The sequence below is a fragment of the Osmerus eperlanus genome, chromosome 7 (assembly GCF_963692335.1).
Source record: "Osmerus eperlanus chromosome 7, fOsmEpe2.1, whole genome shotgun sequence".
Lineage (NCBI taxonomy): Eukaryota > Metazoa > Chordata > Actinopteri > Osmeriformes > Osmeridae > Osmerus > Osmerus eperlanus.
In genome coordinates, this window is record NC_085024.1 from 5,022,576 (window position 1) to 5,049,968 (window position 27,393).

Here is a 27,393-nt window from a genome sequence, read left to right on the forward strand (position 1 = left end):
GCAAAGCACACTGTACAGTGATATTCTGCACCTTGCAATTGAATGAACTTTTGTCATAGATGCCGAATTCCATTTTCAGTTTGCTAGACAGATTAAATTCCATCTACTTCACCTGGTACTGTGGATCATCCTGCTCTTCTCACCTCCTACATTGGAGAGATAATACCCTCTTGTCATCTCCAGAGATAACATTAGTATGAGCTTATTATAGATGTGTTCAGCTCAATGTGGAGGTGGTTGGCTCTCGAGCAATATTGATTTAGAACCTGCAGGTCCAGGAATCAGGAAGTAGGAAGTATTTGATGATATGGTGAATAGTTTGGTGGACTGTTAGAGTTTTGGGGGCACTGTAGACCAGTTCCGAGAGCCTGCAGCTCTGGCCAATGGAGAGCAGAATGAAGTGACAGGTGTCAGAGGCCAGACTGGGAAGTGTGAAACTGTGTTGACCTCAACCCGCTTAAGAAACGCGTAAACACCTCTCCTGTCATCGCCCTTCCTCCCTCCCTCCCTCTCTGCGTCCGCACGTCTCACACACACACACACGCACCGCACTTTACAGGGTGGAGGCTCTGAGCTCGGATGATGGGAATCAGCTGACGTGCCGTGCCAGGAACCCGGCCATCTCCCAGTACCTGGAGACCAGCCTGGTCATGCGAGTGTTCTGTGAGTCCGTTCTGCCGCACTGTCCTCCCTCCCTTTCTCCCTCCCTCCCTTTCTCTCTCCCCCCCCCCCCCCCCCCCCACACACCTCAAGGGTTGTCAGTCTAGGCGGGGCTTGCTGTGGTCCCTCTCAACCCAGGGAGAAACATTCTGCCTGGGGTCAACTCACACCTGCTGGGCTGGGGAGTCCAGGGCCGAGTCCAGCCGCTTCTCAGGTCAACAGACTGCTGCCCCCAGAGGATAGAGACTGACATGACAACAAGTGACTGCTCGCTCCTGTCAGGTTACAGTCCACAGGGCTGTGTGACGTTAGTTCACACAGAGATGTTGATTCTGCCGGCGTACCGTTAATCTGTCTCAGTGACACGGCAACCGTGTCGACTGCTGTTGTCCAACGAACAGTGTCTGGCTTCCGAGACATTGTTTACTAGTGTTGGTGTTGTTGTCTCACAACACTTTGTAGATCAATGAAAGTAATTGATTGTTTGGTCCGAGGAGTCCTCCCACTTGCGAATCCCAGGTCAAGTCAGCTGCTGATTAAACCCCACCCCCGCTCACAACACCCTGGTCAATGACCGGCTCCAATACCCCCCCCCCCCCCCCCAACCAGCCCCGAGACACCTCCACCCCCTCACAGAACCCTAACGCTGCCTTTATCTAACTATCTGTCTGTCGACTGTATCTATCTAACCTGCTTTGTGTTGGTCCTGTTTTGTTTTGCTTTGATCTCTAGCCTGTCTGGAAATGCCTCTCTTCTTCTCTCGTTTCCTCCTCTCCTCTCCTATTCTCTTCTTTCCTCCTCTCCTCTCCTATTATTTTCTTTCCTCCTCTCCAATCCTCTCCTATCCTCCCCTCTCCCCTCCATCCATCCACTCTGCTTTAAACAACAGCCTCCACGCTAAGTGCTAATGTAGCAGAACTGCAGACCACCGCGGCAGTCTTACTCAGCACGCCGGACCATCAAAGCGCGAGTGCCGTCCGCTCTCAGCCAGCCAGATTGTTAGCGAGGTGGCAGTTTGTCATGCCAGGCCTGGGTTCCACCGCCCGCACTCACAAACTGATTGCAGCAATAACAAAGGGCCGTCCTTCCCTAATTTATTTTACTGCGAATATTTTATTCAGGGCGAGCAGTAATTTATTCATATTCCACGTTGCCTATTACTGTTTAAACATCTGTTATTTTGCTTTATGGACTGGATCCAGCTCGCTGCTCCCTTAATACTTAATGCTTTCATCAGAGCTAGACCTCGTCTCCTGCAGTCGCGTTAAATGTTCCCGATTTATCGGCCCTGTCTCACCCAGCGGAGACGCGTCCTGCTCAATTGCTGGCGGTCCACTCCTGCTGCATGTTTTTATCTCCTGTCTTCCTGTCATCCTAAATTTTCCTCTGTCCTCCCTCGCTTGTTTCAACTCTCCCTGCTCCGATCTATCACCGCCGTTTCAATATCCAACCCCTCATTTTTTTATATCTCTCTCTCTCCTTCCCTCCAACACTCCATCCCTCCATCCCTCCATCCCTCCATCTCTCCATCCCTCCATCGCTCCATCCTCCATCGCTCCATCCCTCCTTGCCTGAGGGCAGTTCCTCCCAGGCCCCAGTCATCCAAGGTCTGGTCAGTGACGTGGTGAAGGCAGGTAAAACACTGATGCTGCTCTGCCAGTCCCACGGAGGAAACCCACTGGCCACCCTGCAGTGGACCAAGGTACGCACACACATACACACACACACGCGCGCACATGCCCGCGCACACACACACATCCCAGGTGAGGGCGCTTGCGTTGCGTTGCAGAACGGCGAGGTGCTGTCCACCAGCTGGGAGGAGGACACAGTGGCGAGGAGGTCCAGCAGCCTGCTGCCCCTGGAGGTGCTGCCCCAGGACAACCAGGCCCTACTGGGCTGTGAGGCCACCAACCTGGTGTCCAAGGCCCCACTGTCCATCCTACGCAGGCTCACTGTCCACTGTGAGTGGCCCCGTCATGCCTAAACACGGCCCTAGGTCTGTTTTCATATGTGGGTGGGACCTATATCTTTTCATAATAATAATGATAATATTAATAATAACAATAATAATAACAATAACTGAGGATACTGTCGTTAAATACGATTTCTTAATAAAAAGTGCCATTTTCACAGCCACGTATGATGGAACCTATTCCTCTGTGCTTACACACAAACACACACGCGCGCACACACACACGTCATGTGGGCACATGCTTATTTATTCACACACATACTGTACACATAGTGCTGGCAGATAGAGGCCTACACTTAGATACGCATGCATAAACAGACAACACACACTCACACTCACACTGCTCACACCTACACAAACACCTATAAACACACACAAAAACAGACAACACACACAGAGCTTGAGACAGCACATACAAACACCCACACACACGACACACACACGTGTACAATGAGGAAACACTCATTTACAGTATTCACACAAACACACATACATTTTATCATGATATTTTGCAGGGACAGAGGAATATCTTTCTGTGGAATTTCATTTCATAGACTGTAGAATTGCAGTGAATAACAATGTTTCCATGTGTCTGCTTGTGTGTTACCCCATCAGTGAAGCCATCTTTAACCAGGCAGTCTAACTGTAGTCACCAGCAGTAATATCAATACTTATTCTGTGGCAGCATCGCTTCTAATGCTAACATCATTAATGAAACCAATGGTGATTACGACTCCAGACTATATTTCAGTCAGAATCGTGCTAGACTGCAGGCTTGCTCTTTTACAGCGAGCTAATTTAGCTGAATCGCTCCAATGCACTTCTCCCAAGGCAGTAAAAGCTACACTTTGTGCGGTGATAATAATGCCAACAGGTAATAGATTATACATTCCATTTTTCGTTTCTTTTTTTTGCTTTTCTTTTTTGCTCATAGTTTTTTTTTTTTTCTGCAAAAATAAAACAAACATGGAATGAATTTGTGGAGGAGGCCGGGCCTCAGTGAGGCCTCTCTCCAGCAGCCTCTAGCTCTGCAGCGTTGCCATGTTCATCACGCTCTCCGAGGCAGACAGGCCCCGGGGCAGCCTCCCTCACTACCACACACTATTTTATTCACACAGTGTCAATGTTGAAAATGAGCTGGCGTCTTTACTCTCCTGCTCTGACTTTGTAACTAGGGATGAGGCTGGGGCTGGGGCAGAGTCTGAGGCTGAAGTAGAGGCTGGGGCTGGGTCACAGTCTGAGGCTGAAGTCGAGGCTGGGGCTGGGGCTAAGGAAGAGGCTGGGGCAGAGGCTGGGGCTGGGACAGAGGCTGGGGCAGAGGCTGAGGAAGTGGCTGGGGCAGAGACTGGGACAGAGGCTACGGCTGGGGCAGAGTCTGAGGCAGAGGCTGGGGCTGAGGAAGAGGCTGGAGCAGAGTCTGAGGCTTGGCCAGAGGTTGGGGCTGAAGCTGAAGAAGAGGCTGGAGCAGAGGCTAAGGGCAGAGGCTGGGGCAGAAGCTGGGGCTGAAGCTGAGGAAGAGCCAGGCCAGGCCAGGCCAGGCCAGGCCAGGCCTGCTCTCCTCAGCTAAGCTGTCCTCAGCTGCCCCCCATAACCTCTGGGCCTACAGCAGGAAAATCTTCGAAAAAGAAAAGTGATGCCCCCCCGCCCCCCTCCCCCAGCCTCAGTCCTAAAACCCCCTGCTGGAATTCATTCTCCGCTTCCTGAAACATCCACTGAGACACTGTGATTGAAGTGTTGCACTGCGCAACAGTCATGTTGAGAAGATCATTTGAACTGAATCTGTCTTTTCCCTATCCACCTCTGTGTATGTGTGTCTCTGTGTGTGTGTGTGCGTGTCAGTCGAACCCAAAGAGGTCAAAGTGCTGGGGTCCTTCAATGCCGTCGAGGGGAAGGAGGTGTCTCTGTCCTGCTCCAGCAGTTCCAGTAACCCTCCTGTCCAGATCCGCTGGTGGCTGGGCTTCCAGGAACTCAACTCCACCTCCGTCGTTCTGGAAGAGGTGGGGGAGCACTTTCAGCGCAACACACAACTGCTGAGCATCCTTCTTGACTGAGTACACGTGACGCTGTGGATAGCGCCAGCAGCCTACATCATGCTTTTACCCCTTCATCGCCGTGGGCAGAATGTGATAATGCGTGTGAAATTTCCGCGCTCGGTACCGAAATAGCCTTCCATTCAGACGTCGCTTCGGAGGGTCTTTCTAGAAGGGAAAGAATGCCGCCTCACAAGTGTAGAGACAGAGAGAGTTCAACATCTGTGAACCAGTGGCGAGAGCCTAGGCCTGTCTCTGCCCCGAGAATTGACATCTTGATTTTCCTAGATAGACAGGCGATGATTCGCTGCACATGACCCACTCCCCCAGACAGCGCTGATCCTGACGGCGGGGCGAAACGGCCTCGACGCTCGCAGGAAACGAGTGTCTCTTCTTCGCCGTGCTTTTGTGTACGTTAATGAGATCAAAGTGAATGAGAGCTAACAGGGGAGCAGAGCAGTAACACGCCAGCTCTTTCTTCCTGGGAAAGCGGACTTTTTTTCCCCATTTGATCTCGCACACGCAGACACGCACTCAGGCGGCCGCGCTGTGTCGAGTCTGCGAGGCAAAACGCTGCCTTGCAACAGAGAGGTTAATGAAGACTGACACTGGGCTGGGGTTTCTTTGTTACTGTCTTTAGTCTGTTTTGCTCCGGAAAGGCTTTCACAGTAATCAACTCAATAATATCCTTGATCACCATAGCTGCTAGACCGGCATGACCCGTTCAGTACAGGTGCAAATTGGAGTTTGTTTCAATTTATTTCAGCTTAGAAAGAGAGAGAGAGAGAGAGAGAGAGAGAGAGAGAGAGAGAGAGAGAGAGAGAGAGAGAGAGAGAGAGAGAGAGAGAGAGAGAGAGAGAGAGAGAGAGGAGAAGGACGAGAACGTATTTGTTTGTCTATCAGGAACGATACAGAAAATAAACATCAGCAGAAGGTTGTGTTAATTTGCCATCTGTGCTCGTGCTGGATGAATTCAGAGTGTGTTGTTCTCTGCAGAGAACGTTGTAGAGCAGGAGGGGCTGACCGGCGGTGTTCTGAGTGCCTGTGTGTGTCTGCAGGGAGACCATGGAGGCATGACCAGCATGTCCAACCTGACCCACCTCGTGTCTCGCGAGGAGAACGGACTTCCACTCACCTGCGAGACCTTCAACAAGGGCACGCGCTTCTCCAAGAGCCAGTCCACCAACCTTCAGGTCTTCTGTGAGTGCACACGACAGCAACATGTTTGGATCTCCTCCCCACCCCGTCGCTGGGAACTCCAAGGGGACATGATAACAAAGGAGCGACAACTCCACCTTCCTAATGTTGCTTGCCTTCCTCAATCTCTCTCTCTCTCCCTCCCTCCCTCCCTCCCGCCCTCGTCTCACTCGCCTGCTCTCTTTCTGTCCCGTCCTCTCCCTTTCCCTCCCTCTCTCCCCCTTCCTTCTCTCCCCCTATTCCTCTCCTTCTCTGCCCCTTCTCTCTCCTTCTTCTCCCCCTTTCTTCTCTCCCCCTCTTCCTCTTTCTTCCCCCCTTCCTCTCTTTCTTGTCTCCCCCTCCCCCTCTCCCTCTCTCGCTGCCCCCACCCCCCCCCCCCCAGACCCTCCCCAGAAGGTGTGGTTGGATGGTCCTCCAGAGGACATCCCCCTGCGCTCAGGAACCACCGTCCATCTTGTGTGCTTCTCCAGCGGGGGAAACCCAACCGGAACCCTCACCTGGTACAAGGTGTGTGTGTGTTATGCGTGTGTGGATATGTATGTGTGTGTGGTGTGTGTGTGAGAAAGGTCGACAACCCTGTATGCTTGGCAGCGTAGCGTCGCTCTGGATCCGTGTCACTTCCTGTCATCCCCGTCCCACTTCCTGTAGAATGGAGTGGCATGGTGGAGTCGTTGATATGGCTAACCACTGCTCCTGGATGCCACTGCAGGAAGGACAGCGGGATGGGAGAAACGCAGAGCAAGAATTTCCTCTGTGGAGTGTGTGTGTGTGTGTGTTTCTCAGAGTCGCTGCTCCTACACGTGTGTGTGTCATCCAAAACCAACAAACCTTTCTTCTTCTCCTTCTTCTTCTTCTTCTTCTTGTAGAATGGCAGGGCCGTAGAAGCTTCCAGGCACTTGCCCTCAGACAAGGGAGTGTCCAGAGAGCTGGTTCTGCTGCTGCAGCCTAGCGACAACCAAGCTAATTACCGCTGTGACGCCACCAACAGCGCCAAGAAGACGCTCTCAGCCTCCTCCAAGCTGCTCGTCCAGTGTGAGTCACTCTCTCACACGCACACGCACACACCTCTGGCCAGGATAGCATAAAAACAAAAACAATCTCACATTTTCTCTCTGACCTTTACTGCAAACACTGGTAGTCAGCAGGTTTGGCCGGGTGGTGTTGTTAACAGTGCTGTCTCATCTGTTCCACCTGCGAGCAGTTCCAGCCACCAGCGTAAAGATCGAGGCCCGGCAGAGTGTACTTCACAGCGGACAAACGTTGCAGCTCGAGTGCCTGACTGGGAGTAGTAACCCCCAGACCAACATCTCCTGGAGCCTCGGGCCCAAGAGGTGCTGTAGGGAGGGTCGAGGGGTGTAGGGAAGGGGGAGGGAGGGAGGGAGCCGGGGTGGAAGGCTGTGATTGGATGCAACGCTGACTGGATTTATGCTCTGGATAATTTGATTGGAAAATAGGTTAGGGTTTGTGAGAACGGTTGTGACAATACACACATATGTTCCACTGTGTCTCTCTCTTTCTCTAACGCTGTCTCTCTATTTCTCATTCTCTCTTTTTCTCAATCTCTCATCCTCTGGTTCCCTCTATCTCTCCTACTCTGGTTCTCTCTATCTCTCTGTATCTCTATCTTTCATTTTCCCCATCTCTCCTTCTCTGGTTGTCTCTGTCTCTCAGTCTACAGGGGGTGGACTTGGTCCTCAGAAATGCAATGTTTGGTGGGGTGTCGGTGCGCAGTAGTCTGCCCTTGCCTCTGGAATCGCAGCACCATGGCAAAAGGGTCGTCTGCCAGGCTTACAGCTCTCTGCTGTCTGAGGGAGTCAACACCTTCTACCAGCTTGACGTGCTCTGTGAGTCAGCCTCCCTCCTCCCCTCCCCCTCTCTTTCTCTGCTTCTAACTCGCTTAATTGAGTGGCCAAAAACATAGAGTTACAGCAGATATTCTGTAGAGTGAGAATGCAATTAAAAGAGACTGAGAGTGTGAGAGAGAGAAAGCAAGAGGGAAATAATGAGAGAGTACAGTAAGATGTATATATTTATTTATTGTTTATATAGATAGATAGATAGATAGATAGATAGATAGATAGATAGATACATAGATACATAGATACATAGATAGATAGATAGATACATAGATACATAGATTTACATTTACATTTAGTCATTTAGCAGACACTCTTATCCAGAGCGACTTACAGTAAGTACAGGGACATTCCCCCGACGCAAGTAGGGTGAAGTGCCTTGCCCAAGGACACAACATCAGTTGGCATGACCGGGAATCGAACTGGGAATCGAACTTTACATAGATAAATAGATAAATAGATACATAGATAGATATATACATAGATAGATAGATAGATAGATAGAATTTGAACACAGTAGTGTGCGTGTGTGGGTTTGCATGCCTGGAGGGGCCTTTTGTTGTGCTGCGCTCTGCAGCAGTGCCCTAATTGTGCGTGTGCCTTGCTGCGCGGCCCTGCTTGTCTTTGATGCCGTTTCTCAGGCACCAGACAGCCTGCTGCTACAAAGCCTGCTGCTGCTTGCGAGCATCAACTCGTGTCATTGTGTGTTTGTGTAAAGCCGCGGTTGGACAACACTACTGTCACTCGCTGTTCTAATGCCCGTCCCTCTCCCACCCCCTCCACCCCTTCCGCCCCCCACCTCCCTCCCCCCATCCTGGAACCCCTTGCCGGCTTTCTGTGTGAAGTCGGTCAGATCTGAAATATTGGTGGGGATGTTGGCTTTGTGCTGCTTTGACTTTCATTCCCGCTCCTCTCTCCTTTCATGCTCGACGTGGCGGCTGGGTGCGCGCATGGGCTCGTGTACACGTGGGTGTGTTTGTGTTTGGGTGTGGGCACACACGGGTCATATCCGTTGTGTGTCTTGTGTCGGCGCGTTTGCATATGGTTGCATTTGTATGAGAGGCCGTATAGGCCATAATTCATACTTGGTCTCACATACATGCCATGACCTCACATATATACCATTATACTCTCACATATATACCATTATACTCTCACGTATATACCATTATACTCTCACATATACACCATTATACTCTCACATACACGCCATGACCTCACATATATACCATTATACTTTCACATATATACCATTATTCTCTCACATATACACCATTATACTCTCACATATATACCATTATACTCTCACATACATACCATTATACTCTCACATATACACTATTATACACTCACATATACACCATTATACTCTCACATATACACCATTATACTCTCACATATACACCATTATACTCTCACATATACACCATTATACTCTTGCACATAAACTGGCATACTCTCTTACACACACAAAAATACCGTCTTATATGCACCATCATACTAAAGTATGACAATATATGTAAGAGACAAATAGTATGTGTGAAACAGAATGTTACTATATGCAAGAGAATAACAGGATGTGTAAGAGAGAATACTTATCTATGTGAGAGAGAATACTTGTCTATGTGAGAGAGAATACTTGTCTATGTGAGAGAGAATACTTGTCTATGTGAGAGAGAATACTTGTCTATGTGAGAGAGAATACTTGTGTATGTGAGAGAGAATACTTGTCTATGTGAGAGAGAATACTTGTCTATGTGAGAGAGAATACTTGTGTATGTGAGAGAGAATACTTGTCTATGTGAGAGAGAATACTTGTCTATGTGAGAGAGAATACTTGTCTATGTGAGAGAGAATACTTGTGTATGTGAGAGAGAATACTTGTCTATGTGAGAGAGAATACTTGTCTATGTGAGAGAGAATACTTGTCTATGTGAGAGAGAATACTTGTCTATGTGAGAGAGAATACTTGTCTATGTGAGAGAGTTTGATTGAAACGGAAGGCAGTTTGATTGAAAAGGAAGTAGTACTGAATTCTCAGTTCCTGATTGGCTTACACATGAAGAAGGATTTGGGGTAGATGTAGCTAACGCCCACCTTCCCTATCAAGACGAGACTGAGTGACATGATAAGATGGCAGAGAGTGGGCGGCTTAATGAAGCCATTGGACTCATTAATAACATTTTATTAACATTTTATTAACATTTTATACTCCAAATGCTGCGGCGTTATTGTAGGGAGGACAGACCCTTTCCTGAATTACGTTTTTACAGTTATTCCTGGGGAAATTATGGAATTAAATTACATATTAACTATACTAAAATACTTGTGCACAATAATATTTGCTAAATGTAGACGTTTTTAAAGGTTTTTAATTTGACCTCGAAGCCTTTTGTGAAAATGAGGCTAGTTTCACGACAGCGACTTTGGATGTATACTAGGCTACTTTAACATGTTAGCTGATTAGCCAGTACGAGTGAGATATGTATACAGTCACATTAACAAACCTCTTCTTTGTAAACTTAAATACGATGGGAACACATCACATTAACAATTCCAAAACGCACCACACGCCAAACAATTTTTTTTGTCAAGCGTCTCTAAACTCAGATTCCGAGTCGGATCCATGAAGCTTTCGTTGCAGTGAATGGGTGCGGGCACTCATCGGGCATAGGGGCCTACACTCAAATAGGATCTTAAAAGTCCCAACTGGAAAATGTTGTGAACAGATTGACATCAAGTTCAGTTTGTGGCATTGAAGTTTAGGTTAATAGCCAAGGGTGTAAAGACCACTCGGCTAATTAAAGACGTCAACGGTTAAAACCCCAGTGCCACGGGACGGTATTCACACAGGCATTGGCTTTAATTTAAATGATAGTTTGTTTCATCAATTGAAAAACTGATCTAGGACTTTTGACTCAAGTAGTGGGGGTCGGTATAGCTTCCTAAACAACTATGGAATTCTACATTTGAGTTTCTTAGTGGATTTGCTTGAATCGTTGTCAGAAATGTTGGAATCAAAGACGACAGCCATCCACAGTGGCTATTTCTAACGCTAACGATGAAATGCGCCGGCTCTTCAGACCTGGATCAGGTGCATCACGGAGCGGCAGCAGCACTCTGTCAGGAGTCTTAACCGAAATACTGCGGAGTTTGATATTGGGATTGCGCCATCACTTGGCTGGCATTAAGACGAGCTCCTGACAGAGTGCTGCTGCCGCTCCTTGATGCACCTGATCCAGGTCTGAAGAGCCGGCGCATTTCATTGTCAACGTTAGCGTTAGAAACAGCCCCCGCGTATGGCTGTCGTCCTTGATACAACATTTCTGACAATGACGCCTTAGGATTTGGAGTATGCAAAATGTTATTGATGAATCCATCTTGTCATGTCACTCAGTCTCGTCTTGATAGGGAAGGTGGGCGTTAGCTACATCTACCCCAAATCCTTCTTCATGTGTAAGCCAATCAGGAACTGAGAATTCAGTACTACTTCCTTTTCAATCAAACTGCCTTCCGTTTCAATCAAACTCTCTCACATAGACAAGTATTCTCTCTCATATAGACAAGTATTCTCTCTCACATAGACAAGTATTCTCTCTTACATAGACAAGTATTCTCTCTCACATAGACAAGTATTCTCTCTCACATAGACAAGTATTCTCTCTCACATAGACAAGTATTCTCTCTCACATAGATAAGTATTCTCTCTTACACATCCTGTTATTCTCTTGCATATAGTAACATTCTGTTTCACACATACTATTTGTCTCTTACATATATTGTCATACTTTAGTATGATGGTGCATATAAGACGGTATTTTTGTGTGTGTAAGAGAGTATGCCAGTTTATGTGCAAGAGTATAATGGTGTATATGTGAGAGTATAATGATGTATATGTGAGAGTATAATGGTGTATATGTGAGAGTATAATGGTGTATATGTGAGAGTATAATGGTGTATATGTGAGAGTATAATGGTATATATGTGAGAGTATAATGGTATATATGTGAGAGTATAATGGTGTATATGTGAGAGTATAATGGTATATATGTGAAAGTATAATGGTATATACGTGAGAGTATAATGGTATATATGTAAGAGTATAATGGTATATATGTGAGGTCATGGCGTGTATGTGAGAGTATAATGGTGTATATGTGAGAGTATAATGGTATATACGTGAGAGTATAATGGTATATATGTGAGAGTATGATGGTATATATGTGAGGTCATGGCGTGTATGTGAGATCAAGTATGAATTAAGGCCTATACGGCCTCTCATACATTTGTGTGTGTGTGTGTGTGTGTGTGAGCTCGTCCCTCTGATCCCAGTTCCTCCAGAGTTCAGCCCCGACCAGCCCAAGCAGGTTCAGATCCAGGAAGACGAGGTGGCGACCCTCCCCCTGCTGGTCTCGGCCAATCCGGACGAGGTCTCCTGCAGCTGGCTGTACGGCAAAGAGCCGCTCAGAGGTGAGGCGCGTCAGCCGTCTCCGTGACGACTCTATAAGCGGCTCGCGGTCGAGCTGAGCCAGCACACTCGATGAGAATCGCCAGCGTCCAGGCCGTGAATAAAACATGGCAGGCTGGCCAGCGTGGAAGCCTGCCAGATGGGATTCTCATTACCCGCTCTAATGTATGCAGTCTAAATGAGGATGGCTGTCCATCTAAATACAACGCAAGCTCTCCACTCATGGCCTCACCCCTGATCTCTGTCATCAAGGCTCTTTCTTTCTCTCTCTCTCTCTCTCTCTCTCTCTCTCTCTCTCTCTCTCTCTCTCTCTCTCTCTCTCTCTCTCTCTCTCTCTCTCTCTCTTTTTCTCTCTATTTCTCTTTTTTCTCTCTCTTTCTCTCTCTCTTTTCCCTTCTGTCTCCCTCTATTTCTTTCTCCCTTTCTCTTTCTTAATCTATCTCTTTTCCTCTCTCTCTCTCTCTCTCTCTCTCTCTCACACACACACCTTAGAGAGGAGGGCTATTGTTGGACCGCAGGTGGAGGCTTGTAACCACAGGTGTGTGTCTCCCTGCTTTCCTGAGGCCTCCGTGTTGGAACCCTGCCAGAGAGGTCGATAATGCAGGACCAGACGTCACTCAGAGACAAAAGGCTGAGAGGCATGTGTTTAATGTGCCCATAATGAATACTCACTGCTCTGTGTGTGTGTCCCTGCATTTGTGTGTGTGTGTCTATGTGTGTGCGTGTGTGTCCCTGCATGTGTGTGGATGTGTTTATGTCCCTGCATGCACGTGTGTGTGGGTGTGTGCGTGCGTGCGCGCGCGCGTGTGTGTGTGTATGGACAGAGGGGGATGAGGTGGAGCTGGAGATAGTGAATGCGACCAGGAGAGATGCCGGCGTGTACACGGCCCAGTGTACCAACGAGCTGGGGAGCAGCCACACCTCCATCACCCTGGACGTCCTGTGTAAGCAGCCACACCTCCATCACCCTGGACGTCCTGTGTAAGCACCACACCTCCATCACCCTGGACGTCCTGTGTAAGCACCACACCTCCATCACCCTGGACGTCCTGTGTAAGCAGCTTCTCAGGCTCCTCCCAGCACACCTAGACCAGGACCGGCACACCTGCAGTAGCTGTCTGAATACAGAGCGCTCCATGTCCCCAGCCCCAGCCTCAGCCCCTAGCCTCAGCCTCAGCCCTAGCCCTAGCCCCAGCCCCAGCCCTAGGTCCAGCCCCAGCCCCAGCCCTAGCCCCAGCCCTAGCCCCAGCCCTAGCCCTAGCCCTAGCCCTAGCCCCAGCCCCTAGACCCAGCCCTAGCCCTAGCCCCAGCCCTAGCCCCAGCCCCTAGCCCCAGCCCCAGCCCCAGCCCCTAGACCCAGCCCCTAGCCCCAGCCCTAGCCCCAGCCCTAGCCCCAGCCCTAGCCCCAGCCCTAGGTCCAGCCCTAGGTCCAGCCCTAGGTCCAGCCCTAGGTCCAGCCCTAGCCCCAGCCCTAGGTCCAGCCCTAGGTCCAGCCCTAGGTCCAGCCCTAGCCCAAGCCCCAGCCCTAGGCCCAGCCCTAGCCCTAGGTCCAGCCCTAGGTCCAGCCCTAGGTCCAGCCCTAGCCCAAGCCCCAGCCCTAGGCCCAGCCCTAGCCCTAGGTCCAGCCCCTAGCCCCCAGCCCCAACCTCTTACCCGTCTCTCAAATACATACAAATTGACCGCCTTATAAAGACATACAAACCCAGACTCTCTGCTGCTATGCAGCTAAGAGAAAAGAACAATCTGGAAAAATTTGATTCATTATACAAATACAGCCTCAACCCCCAGCCTCAACCCCCAGCCTCATCCGCTAGCGTCCTCCCCCTGCCTCATCCCTCAATCTCCCTCACTGATTATTTAATAACAGCAGTGAGGAGAATCTAGGTCTGAATGTTCCTCCAAAGCCCACAGCAGCAGCCAAATGGATACAGCACTGCAGACAGGATTGGTCCCGACAGTTGTAGGTATTCATAATGTATGGAGGATTGTAATAGCTTTTATGGGTGGCAGTGTAGCCCACTTAACAATGTCGTTCTTGGTTAAATTGGAGACACGGGTGGATCTCTGTGACTCTGGGGTGTGTGCGTGTGTGCGTGTGTGTGTGTGTGTGTGTGTATGTGTGCGTGTGTATGTGTGCGTGCGTGTGTGTGTGTATGTGTGTGTGTGTGTGTGTGTGTGTGTGTGTGTATGTGTGTGTGTGTGTGTGTGTGTGTGTGTGTGTGTGTGTGTGTGTGTGTGTGTGTGTGAAGGGGCTGGGTCTCTGGTGGTTCCTCCCGCCAGTAGCGGTCTGTGTAGGAACATGGGCGGGGGCGACGAGGCACTAATGGTCTTGTTGTTGTGAGTGCATGATACCCACAGGGAGGAGACAGGGGGGGCACAGACACACCACACACACACACTTATACATACACACACTTACAAACATACACACGCACACTCTACTGACAGGGGTGGGGAGAGAGATGGAGAGGATTGGGGAGGGGGGGGGTGGACTGGGAGGGAGAAAGAGAAGGAGGAAAGTGGGGGAGAGAATTATGGAGGGAGGACCGGGGGGAGAGAAAGAAGGCAGAGGGAGGGGTGAAAGGAGGAGGGAGGAGAGAGGGAGGTGAGTAAGGAGGAGGGTGGAGAGAGGGAGGGGAGTAGGGAGGAGGGAGGGGTGACCGTCCATCTCTCATGTGGCACATTCACGGACTCTCCACTTACTTGGATGTTAGGGGTCGTGTAATGGAGGTTGAGGAGGGTGTTTCATTCAGAGCAGGCTGGATGGTCTCAGGACAGGCATCCAGGAGCCACAGGGTGTCCGAGCAGGTCCTAATGCCCACCGCTCCACGCTCACCTGCTGCTCTGTGTTCCAGACGCCCCCAGCGTGAGGGCTGAGGTGAACCCTGTTTACGTGGACGTGGAGGGGACGGCAGACCTGCTGTGTGTGGCGGATGCCAACCCCGTCCCATCCGGCATGTTCTCCTGGAAGTGGCTGGTGAGGGCGTCGGAGCAGCTCTGACACGCACACGCACACACGCGTGAACACTAGCACACAGACACACGCTCACTTATGCACGCATGCACACAGTCACACGCACACACACATGCACACTAGCACACAGCCACACTCACACGTGCACGCATGCTCACAGACACACACACAAATCCACACGCACACACACACACTCACACACACGCACGCACTTTTATTTCCTTTATCTGACCTCTTTCCTATTGTTTTATCCTTTCTTACCGTTTATCACTCCTCCCTCTAAATGCACAGACGCTCCATATTTCACTGGCTCTAACTATCCTTCCAGCCCACCTCTCCCCGTTGCACTCTCTGCCCAAATCCAGAAAAATAGCTTTCATTACAGCTCTCCGACTAAAGGGCACATTTGTCAACGTACCATGGTCTCCGTATCTGCCGCTCGCCCCCTGGCATTTCTCCCTGTCCTGCTCTTTCTCTGTTTCTTTCTTTCTGTCTCTCTCTACCTCTCTCTCTCTCTCTCTCTCTCTCTCTCTCTCTCTCTCTCTCTCTCTCTCTCTCTCTCTCTCTCTCTCTCCACCCACACCCTCCATCCCCTCCATTCGTCCAGCCTCCTATTGTGTTGCTCCTCTTGCTTACTCCTCTCTCTGCATCCTCTCTCTCCCTGTCCTCCTCTCATTCCTCTGTTCTCTGGCTTCATCCTCTCGCCCACCCCCCCCCCGTCTTTCCCTTCCTCCGCATCCCTCTCTCTCTCTCTCTCTCTCTTCCGCCCCTCTCGTTCCTCATCTCTCTCGTTTTCACTCCTGTCTTTCTCGGTTTCATCCTCCTCACTGCCCGTCTCCATCTTCCGTTGTCTCTCCTTCTCTCCTTCCCCCTCTCTCTTCCCCCTCTCGTCCTCCCTCTTTGGTTTCCCCAATGCCCCCCTATCTTTTTTCTTCTCCTTCCCTGCCTCCCTCTCTCCTCCTCCCACTCTCACCCCCGTCCTCTCTCTCTCTCTCTCTCTCCAGGGGGAGATGGACGGAGAGATGGATATTGGGGAGGAGATCCAGAGGGAGGAAACAGGCCTGCTGACCATCCTGGAGGCGACCCGGGCCTCTGCAGGGCGCTACCAGTGCACTGCTGACAACGGCATAGCGCCCCCTGCCAGCGTGGAGGTGGAGCTGGTGGTGCGCTGTGAGTCGCCCATGTCAAATCCATGACTTTGCGGGCTGAGCGTTAGCGTAACATTGTGCACACGGTTTGGCATCGGTCTGTGTTTGGGTGTGCGTGATCGTGTATAATACATGGGTCTCAGTCTGCGTGTGCGCCTGTGTGTGCGTGTCTACATGTGTGTATGTCTCATCGTGTGTGTGTCTATGGCTACATGTGTCTGTGTGTTTGTCTATTTGTGTGTGTCTCTATGTGTGTGGGCCTGCATGTGTGTGTGTGTCAGTTAAGCCAGAGCTCCAGAAGGGGCCCCAGTGGACCAAGGTGGCCAGTCGGGGGGATGGCACCAGCACAGCTGAGGTTGTGTGCCAGGCCGAGGGCATCCCCAAGGTCGAGTTCTCCTGGGCCAAGGACGGTGTGCCCATGGACTTCTCAAACCCCAGGTGCCGCTGCTCTTTCATTTCCTTCGCTCCCTCTCTGTCGTCCATCTTGTGTTCTCTCTCTCTCTCTCCTTATCTGCCTCTTGCTCTCTCCATCTCCCTATCTTTCTCACTCTCTATTTTGAGCTATCTCTCCATCTATCTCTATCTCTCACAGTACAGTACCTCTCGCTCATTAATTCATCCCTCTCCCAGACACACACACACACACACCCTGACTTTCACACTTGCGAAGATATGTTTAAAACGTCAACATTTGCAAGTTAGTGTGTGTTAGCGACAGCGATTGCATATTCATGATCCTTGATAATTATATTAGTTTTCACAGATGATCTGTTCCGGCCTTATTTTTACCATTGAATCCAGATTGAGGACATGTTTTACTTAGCTCGCTCTGTTCTAATGCCTGTTTAATCCTTCCCTGATGTGTGAAATGTGGTTTAGCACGCGCTAGTCCCAGTTGTCTCACAGGTAGCATCTCATGAACACTGACAATTCCGACATGAGTTTGTGGGTGTGAGGAAGACGGCGGGAATTTGCCGTTGGGTCTCTCTGTGTGTTTTCACGTGTGTGTTTGTTTGTTTCACGCTTGCGGGTGTTCGTTTTCATCTGTGCGTTTGCGCTCGTTTTTGACATATTTGCGCATCCATGTTTGTGTTTGTTTGTTTGTTTTCACACGTGTGTGTGTGTGTGTGTGTCCGTGTGTGCGTTTGTCCCACGCGTGTGTGTGTTCCCCAGGTACGAGGAGCAGACAGTGAGAGAGAGCTTCATCCACATCAGCACGGTGAAGGTGGTGAACGTCAGCGCAGCGCTTGACTACGTGGTCTTCACCTGCGGCGCTCGCAACCCGCTCGGAGAGGATTCCCTGGACATCCAGCTTCTCAGCACCAGTATGTCTGTGTGTGTGTACGCATGTATGGAAGCAGGGCTCTCAAATCTCATTAAAGTTGGGGCGTGAGATTACCATACCTGTCAACGTTTGGGGACGGCGTCCGGTATCCGGTAGGCTTGGGGTGGAGGGGGGGGGGGGGGGGGGTTCGGACACGTTTCTCAATACTTAGGTCACTTTTTCAGAACTCTTCACACAGTTCTTCTAATCAACTTGCAGCTCGGCACAGCAGTGAATTTCCCATTCAAAATGCGCTAAAACTACCGAATCACTTCATACATGTCTCAAATCAACTCCTTCTTCCATAACACTAGCAAAGGTTGACAGCCAACAAACACACTTTGTCACCCACAAAACAATTACCTAAAAAACACTAACAACAGGTAGCATTATGCAATGTTTTCTTATGTGAAACAAGGACACCCCTCTACTGTTTAGAATTCACTGCAATATATGTTACTGGAATGATTCAGACATGATCCAGTATGCTTCAATATATTGTATCTCTTTTTTTGCACTGAGTAATTCCAGAATACAAGAATTACAGTTTTTTACAGTCGCTAGGACACATTTCTCAATACTTAAGTAACTTTTTCAAAACTTTTCACACAGTGAGCACAACAGAAGTATATGTGGGCTAAACTGTGGATCATTTATCATTGTTTTGGCACAAAATGCATTCAATGACTACATCTTTCAAATTTCAGCTGTGCCGAGCTGCAAGTTGGTTAGGAGAACTGTGTGAAGAGTTTTGAAAAGTATTGAGAAATGTGTCCTAGCGACTGTAAAAAACTGTAACAGTTTTGAAAACAATATGTAATCATGTGCAAATTGGCCTGTAGGTACATAGAGTTTTGGCAGTTGTTCTGTCGAAGTGAGAAAAGAACGAACGTAATTTGAAAGATGTAGTCATTGAATGCATTTTGTGCCAAAACAATGATAGATTCTCCACAGTTTAGCCCACATATACTTCTGTTGTGCTCACTGTGTGAAGAGTTTTGAAAAAGGGGCCGAAGTATTGAGAAATGTGTCCTAGCGACTGTAAAAAACTGTAACTCTGTATAACTCAAGATAGCTATCAACTCGACTTTGACGTGTGTGTATGCACGTGTTTTTGTGTGCGTGTACGTGTGCATACGTGCGTGAGTGTGGGTGTGTGTGCATGTGAGCGTGTATGTGTGTCTTTGTACATATGCGTGCGTGTGTGTGTGTGTGCACGGGCATGCGCAAGCTTTAAAAAAGTGCCTGGTTGAGACGGCAAATTGGCCAAGGTCAGAGGTCAGTTCACAGGTCAGATCATAATTGGGTGTGCTCAAGCCTTCGGCGAGAGCACAACCTTTGTTCTCTCACATATATATTATTATTTATTTATTGTTTATTTTCGCCCCCCTAAAACTCAGTCAATATTTGGCCTACATACACAACGGCGGTGTCAAAAGGTTCGTCTTGGTAGCGATTGCGTTGCTTCTATTGGAATTTACGTTCCGTTGCATGGGCTTAAGTTAAGTTTTTGTGGCGAAAAGTGAAGCTAACGGTGGCTAATTTGCTAGCCACAGTCACTGACGTTACTAACGTCACTACGTCACTAACGTCACGAAAACACGCGTGACTACCTGTAGCAGAACATTCGTTTCGCATCTGTTAACTTGGGGGATAGCTAGGCTAACTATAGCTTTACTGCAAGGCAGCTGCAGGAACGCCACAAGCAAAGAGGCCAGGGTGATAACTATTTACTCATTTTACTTTGTGATATGACACACAATTGTGATGTGTAATGTACAATATTATCTGATATTATTAAGGAAGTAAGCCCACATCTACTTTCGGAAACGGTAGTCTACTATTTCACTGAAATATTAGCATCATGACATTAGCCTCTGTTGCCCGGGCAACACATACTACAGTGGTCTATGATGTATCTGCTTTCAATCGTTAAAATAAACATTCCTCACATATACATTTTCGTTGTAGGATTTATTATGACATTAGATTACAAGTAAACGATTTGTGGGTGAAATTATCATTACCTGTGGTTTCAATCCAGTGTATCACTGCAACGCTGTAGCCTACGCGAGACACACGACAAAAACATCTACAGTACACAGCTGTTTAGGAAGTCAAACGGCGACAGAACATGTTTGGCACTCCCCTTACTTAAATCAAAAGTCTATCTAACTACTAACCTGAACTTCATTGCTACAGCCTAAACTTTGTCAATCTGTTCATGAAAATAATTAATTTCAGCCTAAACCGTACAACTGAACGTTTAATCGAATTCAACCAACGCAATCGCTACCGAGAGGAACACAGCAGTAGTCTAGTACTGTACCGTAGTAGTAGAATTTACCGGGACAGCTTCTCCACACAGGGCTATATCGCATTTTGCGTTGTTACCTTACAATGATCGCTACCAGTGAGCTTTTTATGAATGAGCGATTTTCCACTAAATAAATGTCAAGCTTATTTACGTTTTGGGGGGCATATTTTCAGTTAGCAGATGGTACTGTTTGAATCGCGATTCCATCTTCTACTGCCGGGTAACGTCGTAGAATAATCTTCAAAGGGGGTTCTTTATTAATGAATGAATGCAATGAGTAGGCTAAATGCATGAAAATATCACGAGAAGGGAAAAACTTAAAAGGACGTTTAAGTCATAGAGATTAGGTCAATTTGTACACCGGTCTGCCAAATGTATTCGTTTTGATTCAACGATGAGGCTGCCTCTTGCAGGGGAAATGAGAAGACATCCATTTCATTCTACACTTCACTCGTATTTTCAGTTGTAAATGAGCAGCAAAAAAAAATGCTTTTAAATCTATGTAATCTTTATAAATAATAAGTATGCATTTTTATATAAAATACAGAAATATCAGTTGTAAAAATGTAATTAAAAAACGGACCCCTGTCCAACCGACGCAAGCAAGCACACCCTACAATTTCCCCAGAAATTGTACCCTTTCTAGTTTACATTTACATTTATTCATTTAGCAGATGCTTTTATCCAAAGCGACTTCCAAGAGAGAGCTTTACAAAGTGCATAGGTCCCTGATAATAACAACAAGATGGCCCCAAAAACATTGCGAGTAGCCAAAACATGAAGCACATATTGTGAACAACCAAAATAAGTGCCAAAGGGAAGAACCATAAGAGCATGTAGTTAAATAAGTTACAATTAAACAACACGAACCGCTATAAGTGCAAGTGTACCTGTAGAAAAACAAGCAACAATAATAAAAACAATATACCACAGCGAGTATTTTTTTTAAAATCAGTTACCACTATCCACAAGAGCAACAAGTCTCTAAGCAAGAGTCATTGTGATCCTTGAGGAAACTAACATCGGGTCAAGCAAACCATTCCTAAGTACCGTTGTACTCCCGGAACAAGTGCGTCTTGAGCCTTTTCTTGAAGGTGGAGAGACAGTCAGGGCCTCATGTACTAATGCTTTTGCGCCCACTTCAGGCGTATTTGTTTCGCAATTTGCGCGTAAAAGCATGGTGAGGTATGTAAAAACATGCCACACTGAGGGAAAAGCATTCAAGGGAGGGTCAAGGGGAAAGTGGGAGTTTCCCATAAATAGATGGGAGGGGATGCGTAAAGTGCGCCTAATTATGTATTCCGCGGTATGTACAAAAACCGCCTGTGAAAGCGCACCTCTATTTTGCGGTGAAAATTCTTCGCCTGATAAAAGCAGGCGTAAACCAGGATGCGCATATGCCTCCTGTTGAAATGGCAGCCGTAACCCGAGCAAGACGAAGGAGACATAGGCCAAAGGATCTTGCCACAAGGATCACACTTTTTGAGTTGAGTGAACACGAAATCATTACGCGTTACAGATTAAGCAGCAATGAAATATTACAGTTACTGGAAGAAATCAAAGATTACATCAGAGAAGGAGGTCCATTCAATTGCGCGTTTAAATGCTCGCAATGTACGGTATAGTGGGCGGAGAAAGGCGCTGATTACCGATGACCTGCAGGTTTCGTAAATACGACGTAAACTGAAGTATCACAGCGTGCGCAATCTGCGGGTTGGCCATGGCGCTAATAACGCTACGTTTGCGAACGTACGTACATGAGGCCCTCAGTGTCTCTGATGGAGGTGGGGAGTTGATTCCACCACTGGGGGGCCAGACAGGAGAAGAGCTTGTGTTGGGACCGGGCGGTCTTGAGCGGTGGGACCACCAGGCGGTTGTCTGAAGAAGACCGTAGGTGATGGGTGGGGGTGTAAGGCTGCAGGAGAGACTTGATGTAGTCGGGTGCAGTCCCGTTCACTGCTCGGAAGGGTTTAGCCGGGATGATGAGAGGTTCTGTTTTGGCGAGGTTCAGCTGGAGGTGGTGCTCGGTCATCCAGGCGGAGATGTCTGTGAGGCAGGCCTCGATCCTAGCTGAGATCCCCGGATCGGTCGGGGGGAACGACAGGTACAGCTGCGTGTCGTCAGCGTAGCAGTGGTAGGAGAAGCCATGGGAGGTGATGATTGGTCCAAGTGAGGTGGTGTACAGAGAGAAGAGGATGCACAACACATCCTCGTCAGCTCGCTGCCTCTCCTCCCATTGCCCCTAATTTGGCAGCTCCTCAAAATAATTGTGTGTCAGTGTGGTGTGTTGTTTGCAGCGATATCAGTCATCTGCAGCGCCGTTAGAATGGAGCGGGAGGGCCCTCAAGCAGAGTCTTCTCACAAGACCAGGAAGCTGGTCCTGGGTGTGTGATCCTTGAGCAGTCTCATTTCAATGCCGTATCTCTCTCTTATCGTCAGCTTATTGCACAGCACCCTCCCTCCTTCCATCCCTCTGTCCCTCCCTCCCTCCCTCTCTCTCTTTCTCTCTCTGTCTCTCTCTCTCTGTCTCTCTCTCTCTCAGATAAGGTTGCAGTGATATTCTTTTCTCCCTCTGTGCACTGAGGCAGAGTTGCCCCCCCAGCAAAAAAAGGTATCCCTACGCCACCACCACAGCCGCGATCAACACAGTCCAGCCCCAAGCTATCCCCAAAGCCGGCTCTTGGACTCATTTAATGTTTACCATAAAAAGCGTGAAATACAATCCAATATTCCCCGTGTTTTTACACCCCCTCCCTTAATTTTTTTTTTTTTACTGCCTTGAATATTCATAATTAATCTGACGCAGCAATAATAAATTGTACATGCTTCCTTATCATCAGAAGGCCGGAGTGGGAGAGAGCTACTGCTGGGTTCTCCCCCTCGCCCCTCCCCCCCTCGCTTCCCTCCTCCGGGGTTTGAAGATGGAGATACTCACCCTGCTGACCTCCCTGCTCCACCATCACATGACAGGGGCCCAATGCTAGACCTATTTATTCGGCTGACTGAACAGCCGGAAGCCAGAGTCTGTCCTTCCACTGATGTTGTTTCACTCTTTCCATCCATCCCTCTCTCTCTCTCTCTCTCTCTCTCTCTCTCTCTCTCTCTCTCTCTCTCTCTCTCTCTCTCTCTCTCTCTCTCTCTTTCTCTCTCTCTCTCTCTCGCTCTCTCTCTCTCTCTCTCTCTGCCTCTCTCTGCCTCATCATCCTTCCTGCCTTTCTCTACTTCTGCCCCCTCATCTCTCCTCATCTCTCCTGCTTTCAATCCAACTTGCTCTGTCTCTGTCCCTCCCTCCCTCCCTCTCTGTCTCTCTCTATCTCTCTCTCTCTGTCCTCCTCAGATCATCCAGACCCTCCATCAGGGCTCAGTCTGCTCGACGTGACCCACAACTCGATCACTCTGGAGTGGATCCCGGGTTTCGACGGGGGCCTGGAGCAGAGGTTCAGAGTACGGTACGAGACACCCTCATTCGCTTTCCGTCAAAGATACCCAGGCCGCCGTTTCACTCTTACTCATCTGAGGCGTTTGATTGGCAGGTACCGCTGGGCTCAGTCTGCCAGCTTCCTGTACGTGGACGTGTACCCTCCCAAAGCTAACGTCTTCGCCGTCACCGGCCTCTCCCCCGCCACCGCCTACAACCTCTCAGTCAACGCCCTGAACGCCATCGGGGAGAGCAGCTACGCTGACAACAACGCCGTTCTCACCATCACCACCGAGGGTCAGTGTGGAGCAGCTCCAGCACTCGGGAACACCTGAGGTGTTTTCGGAGGCCCTGGATGTCTCTCGGCACTGCCCGTCGGCAAATACCTACACTCCTACTCTGCAGGCTGGTTTGTCTCTGTGGTGTTGCAGGCACTGTGGTTGTGTAGAATGACTCATCTTCTGCCTCGGTTGTTCTCCTTTTTTCCTTTTGCCCCACAGAGGAGTCAGTGGAAGGTGTGGTTGACACGGAAGAACCAGGACGAGGCTCAGAGAGTAAAGTGCTTTTTTCGAAACTCTCCTAAAAGCTTCTTTTTTTTTTTTGGCCAGTGGGGAAATTTGTATTTGCTCCTCACCTTGCTTCATTTGGTGAAATCATGTTAATATATGCACCTCTGAGGCAGTTACTGTTTGCTCTTTGAAAGAAGCCGTTGTCATGGCACCCGGTCATGAATAAAACTTTATTCTCTTCTGTTAGTCTTTTATCAGTATTAGAAAATGGAGTCTGGCCGAGGCTGCATAATATCACCTCTTAACTCTGACCAGTATTCATATTTCACTATCATCCAAGCACACTCTAAACGACTAACCTCTCACCACACACTCCCCTCACTGAATCAGCTTCCTGTTTTTATTTTTGTTTGGATTGTTATTGCAGAGGACAGTGATCTGTCGACTTCCCTGTTGGTGTCCTTGGGGGTGGGCGGAGTCTTGCTGCTGATCAACATGCTGGGATGCTTCCTGGTACTGAGGTGGAGGAAGAGGCGGGGCCAAACAGGTAACCACAGCGACATCACCTGTTGTTCTCGTGAACCGTTGTCTTCATGGTCGGAAAAATAACCACCTCGAATCCCCGGTCAGCTTCCAGAAGACGACTCTGGGTCGCAATGTAACTCTCACCTCCGCCCAGTCTCTCCCTCCCTTCTTCTTCCTTTTCCTTTCCCCCTCCCCCATTCCATCTCTCTCTCTCCTTCTTTCTGTCCCTCGTTTTTGCTCCTCGCCTCCTCCCCCGTTGGTTCCTGCCTCCGCACTCGTCCGCTGGAGCCGTCAAGCTGCTCCGTCATTCCATCGTTCTAATCAAACGCCTCCTGCGCGCCAGCGACACTGTCAGCGCGTCCACCCTTCTCATCTCTCCGTCCTCCTCCTCTCCGCCTGTCACCCTCCCCGTCTTCGCGCACACGTCCCTCGGCTATCTCCGTCATCCCTTCCCTCCCTTCGTGGTCTATCCATCCCTCTCTTCGTCTCGGAACCCCTTTAAGTCCTCTTGAAACACTCCAATCCCAATCCTCAGTTCCTGAAGCCTTTACCCCCCTCCCTCCCTCTCCCCCTGTCCTCCAGAGAGTCCAGGGGAAAGTGAGTCGGAGGGAAAGAAGAGTGAGGAGGAGAGGTGAGTCCTTTTTCCCAGGCTGCTGAGTGTGTAGAGGGGCAGAACTGAACCCTGACCCGCAGATCAGCACCCGAAACAGCGGAGGCGGCGAAAACCTCCGACACACGCACACACAGCGCACAACCCACATGTGAACATACACACACATATACATGCACGCACATATATTTTTACACCCACACGCACACACCTACACACACACCCTGGAGGAGCCAAGATAGTGTAGTCTACATGAATGTCACCTGAGAAGTAAAAGTCACCCTCAGCACAGCTGCAGGTGCTGTAGTTGTGCTGTGGTTGTGTTCCACGTCCTGCAGGTGTTGTGGTTGTGCTGTGGTTGTGTTCCACGTCCTGCAGGTGTTGTGGTTGCGCTGTGGTTGTGTTCCACGTCCTGCAGGTGCTGTGGTTGTGTTGTGGTTGTGCTGTGGTCGTGTTCCACCTCCTGCAGGCGCTGTGGTTGTGTTGTGGTTGTGTTTCCCCCCCTGCAGGTCCACCCTGTCCACGGTGAGCAGCTCCAGCAGGTACGAGGTGAGGGAGAGGGTGAACCCGTCCGCCCAGCACACCCTCCTCATGGACTCCGGATCCGAACCGGACGGCAGCGTCTACGAGAGCTACGGCGCGGTGAGGACGGGGCGGGGGGGGGGGGGGGGTTGGGGGGGGTTGGAGGAGATGGGGGTGGGGTGTGGTGGGGGCGAGGGAGACGGAAGATGGGAGATGGGGATGGGGGTGGGTGAGTATGGTGTGAAGGGGATGTGGATAGGGGTGAGTGAGGATGGAGGTGGGGGGGGAAAGGGGGAAGGGGGGGATCGGGGTGTCGACAGCAGGTGATATAAGATAAGCGAAAGACGAGGAGAACGGCTGACATCAGGAGGTGCAAAGAGACGAGAGCAAGGACAGGCTGCAAACAAGGGAGGGAGGGAGGGAGGGAGGGAGGGAGGGAGGGAGGGAGGGAGGGAGGGAGGGAGGGAGGGAGGGAGGGAGGGAGGGAGGGAGAGAGGGAGGGCCGTAGGAGAAAAGGCCAAGAGGGGGTGCGTTCATCTGTCAAAGGAAGAAGTGGAGGATTCTGGTGGAACCGGGGAATTGGAGAGAAAAACGAATAAACACCTTTAGCGAATCTCCGAGACGCTCCGGAAATCAATAGCTCACAATTAGCATTCAAAATATACATCGATCTCTCCCAAATTATCATTTTGCACTTTGTAAAAGGCCAGCCAGGACTTGAACCGCCAGGAATAAAATGTTCCGGGGGATTTAACGAGAAGGCAAAAAGAGTGTTCTGTGTTGTTGGAGGAGGCAGTATCAAATGCTCCCTCCCCTCAGAGACAGGCTTCTGCTATCCCTCAGTTAGATAACAACAGATGCGCTCTATGTCAAGCTGCATACTTGGAGTCCCCCGTGTGTGTACACATTTAAACACACAACATCATTCCCGACTTAATGATTGTTTCATGAATGTTTTCTCTCCTGTGCGTCGACAGGAGAGCTGTCATTATTACTACCCCACCGGTGACTACCGGCCCTCTCTCCTCCCAGTTCCCGAGGGCCCGCCCACATACGGTGAGACACACTCTGACATCCGGTACGCGCGCCATCCCCATGTGGAAAGGACCAATACAGCCACTGGGAGCAGATGTGCCTTTCAGCAAAGTGCTTATGTTTCACACTGTATTTCATGTCTACTGTCTGTCCACCCTCCGTTGCTCTCCTTTGGGGGGGGGTGTTGTGGCATCTTTGGCTGTTCCAGGGGCCCGCTACCCGGGGGAGAGCCACGAGTATGAGGAGGTGAGGGCCCGGGGTCTTTACCAGGACGTACTGCCCCCCTCTCTGCCCCCACCTCCCTCCTACGCTGGACCCAGGGTCCCCCAGGCGGTCGACAGGAGACCCCCTCTCCTGTTCCCGGAGGTCAGCCGTGAACTGCTCTCCCAAAATCAATGTGTCTGTGACAGTTTCCTGCTGTATGAATATTTCCTGCGCATTGCCTCCGATGCTGCTGACACAACGTTCTTTCCGGCAGAGAGGAGGGAGGGGCACGGCTTTCAGGGAGCAGCCAATCAGAATAAACGATCGCACGGCTGACGGGCCACCCCAGAGAAGCGATTATGACTTGCCCTTTGAACTTCGGGGAGAGCTGGTGTAGTGAGGTTAGACCTCAATTTGATCAGATGGATTTCAGTCCAGACTCTCTCATGCTGACCTCAAGAAGTGGACTGTTGTTTGGTATAGCCGTTGTATAAGTGTGGTCATTGGGGTGCAGCATAGTAATTTAGCATATCTGTTGCTGTTAACAACATCCTCTGTATTGTTGGTTTCATTCAAATAACCGAAAGAAAATGCTTAAAAATATATAATAATCTTTGTTTGTGT

At 49.5% G+C, this 27,393-nt stretch overlaps 1 protein-coding gene across 1 annotated transcript; it reads left to right on the forward strand.

The window, feature by feature from the left end:
- Positions 1 to 2,252: 2,252 nt before the first annotated feature.
- LOC134024170 (nephrin-like) lies at positions 2,253 to 27,365 on the forward strand. The gene is made up of 23 exons (XM_062466651.1): positions 2,253 to 2,362; positions 2,450 to 2,621; positions 4,472 to 4,629; positions 5,721 to 5,862; positions 6,242 to 6,366; positions 6,726 to 6,891; positions 7,061 to 7,190; positions 7,531 to 7,703; positions 12,048 to 12,185; positions 13,008 to 13,127; positions 15,039 to 15,160; positions 16,162 to 16,327; positions 16,587 to 16,743; positions 17,479 to 17,630; positions 23,284 to 23,395; positions 23,480 to 23,667; positions 23,874 to 23,918; positions 24,301 to 24,420; positions 24,981 to 25,029; positions 25,518 to 25,650; positions 26,508 to 26,586; positions 26,774 to 26,931; positions 27,044 to 27,365. The coding sequence occupies exons 1-23, from the start codon at positions 2,306 to 2,308 to the stop codon at positions 27,164 to 27,166; spliced, it is 2,985 nt and encodes a 994-aa protein (XP_062322635.1). The 5' UTR covers positions 2,253 to 2,305; the 3' UTR covers positions 27,167 to 27,365.
- Positions 27,366 to 27,393: the final 28 nt, after the last annotated feature.

What these genes read in the sequence shown, in the direction of transcription:
- LOC134024170 (XM_062466651.1), top strand. Translation starts at nt 2,306, where the DNA reads ATGCTGCTCTGCCAGTCCCACGGAGGAAACCCACTGGCCACCCTGCAG. An exon ending in CTACCAGCTTGACGTGCTCT is followed by an intron (nt 7,704 to 12,047) that starts GTGAGTCAGCCT and finishes CTCTGATCCCAG; the next exon opens with TTCCTCCAGAGTTCAGCCCC. An exon ending in CATCACCCTGGACGTCCTGT is followed by an intron (nt 13,128 to 15,038) that starts GTAAGCAGCCAC and finishes TCTGTGTTCCAG; the next exon opens with ACGCCCCCAGCGTGAGGGCT.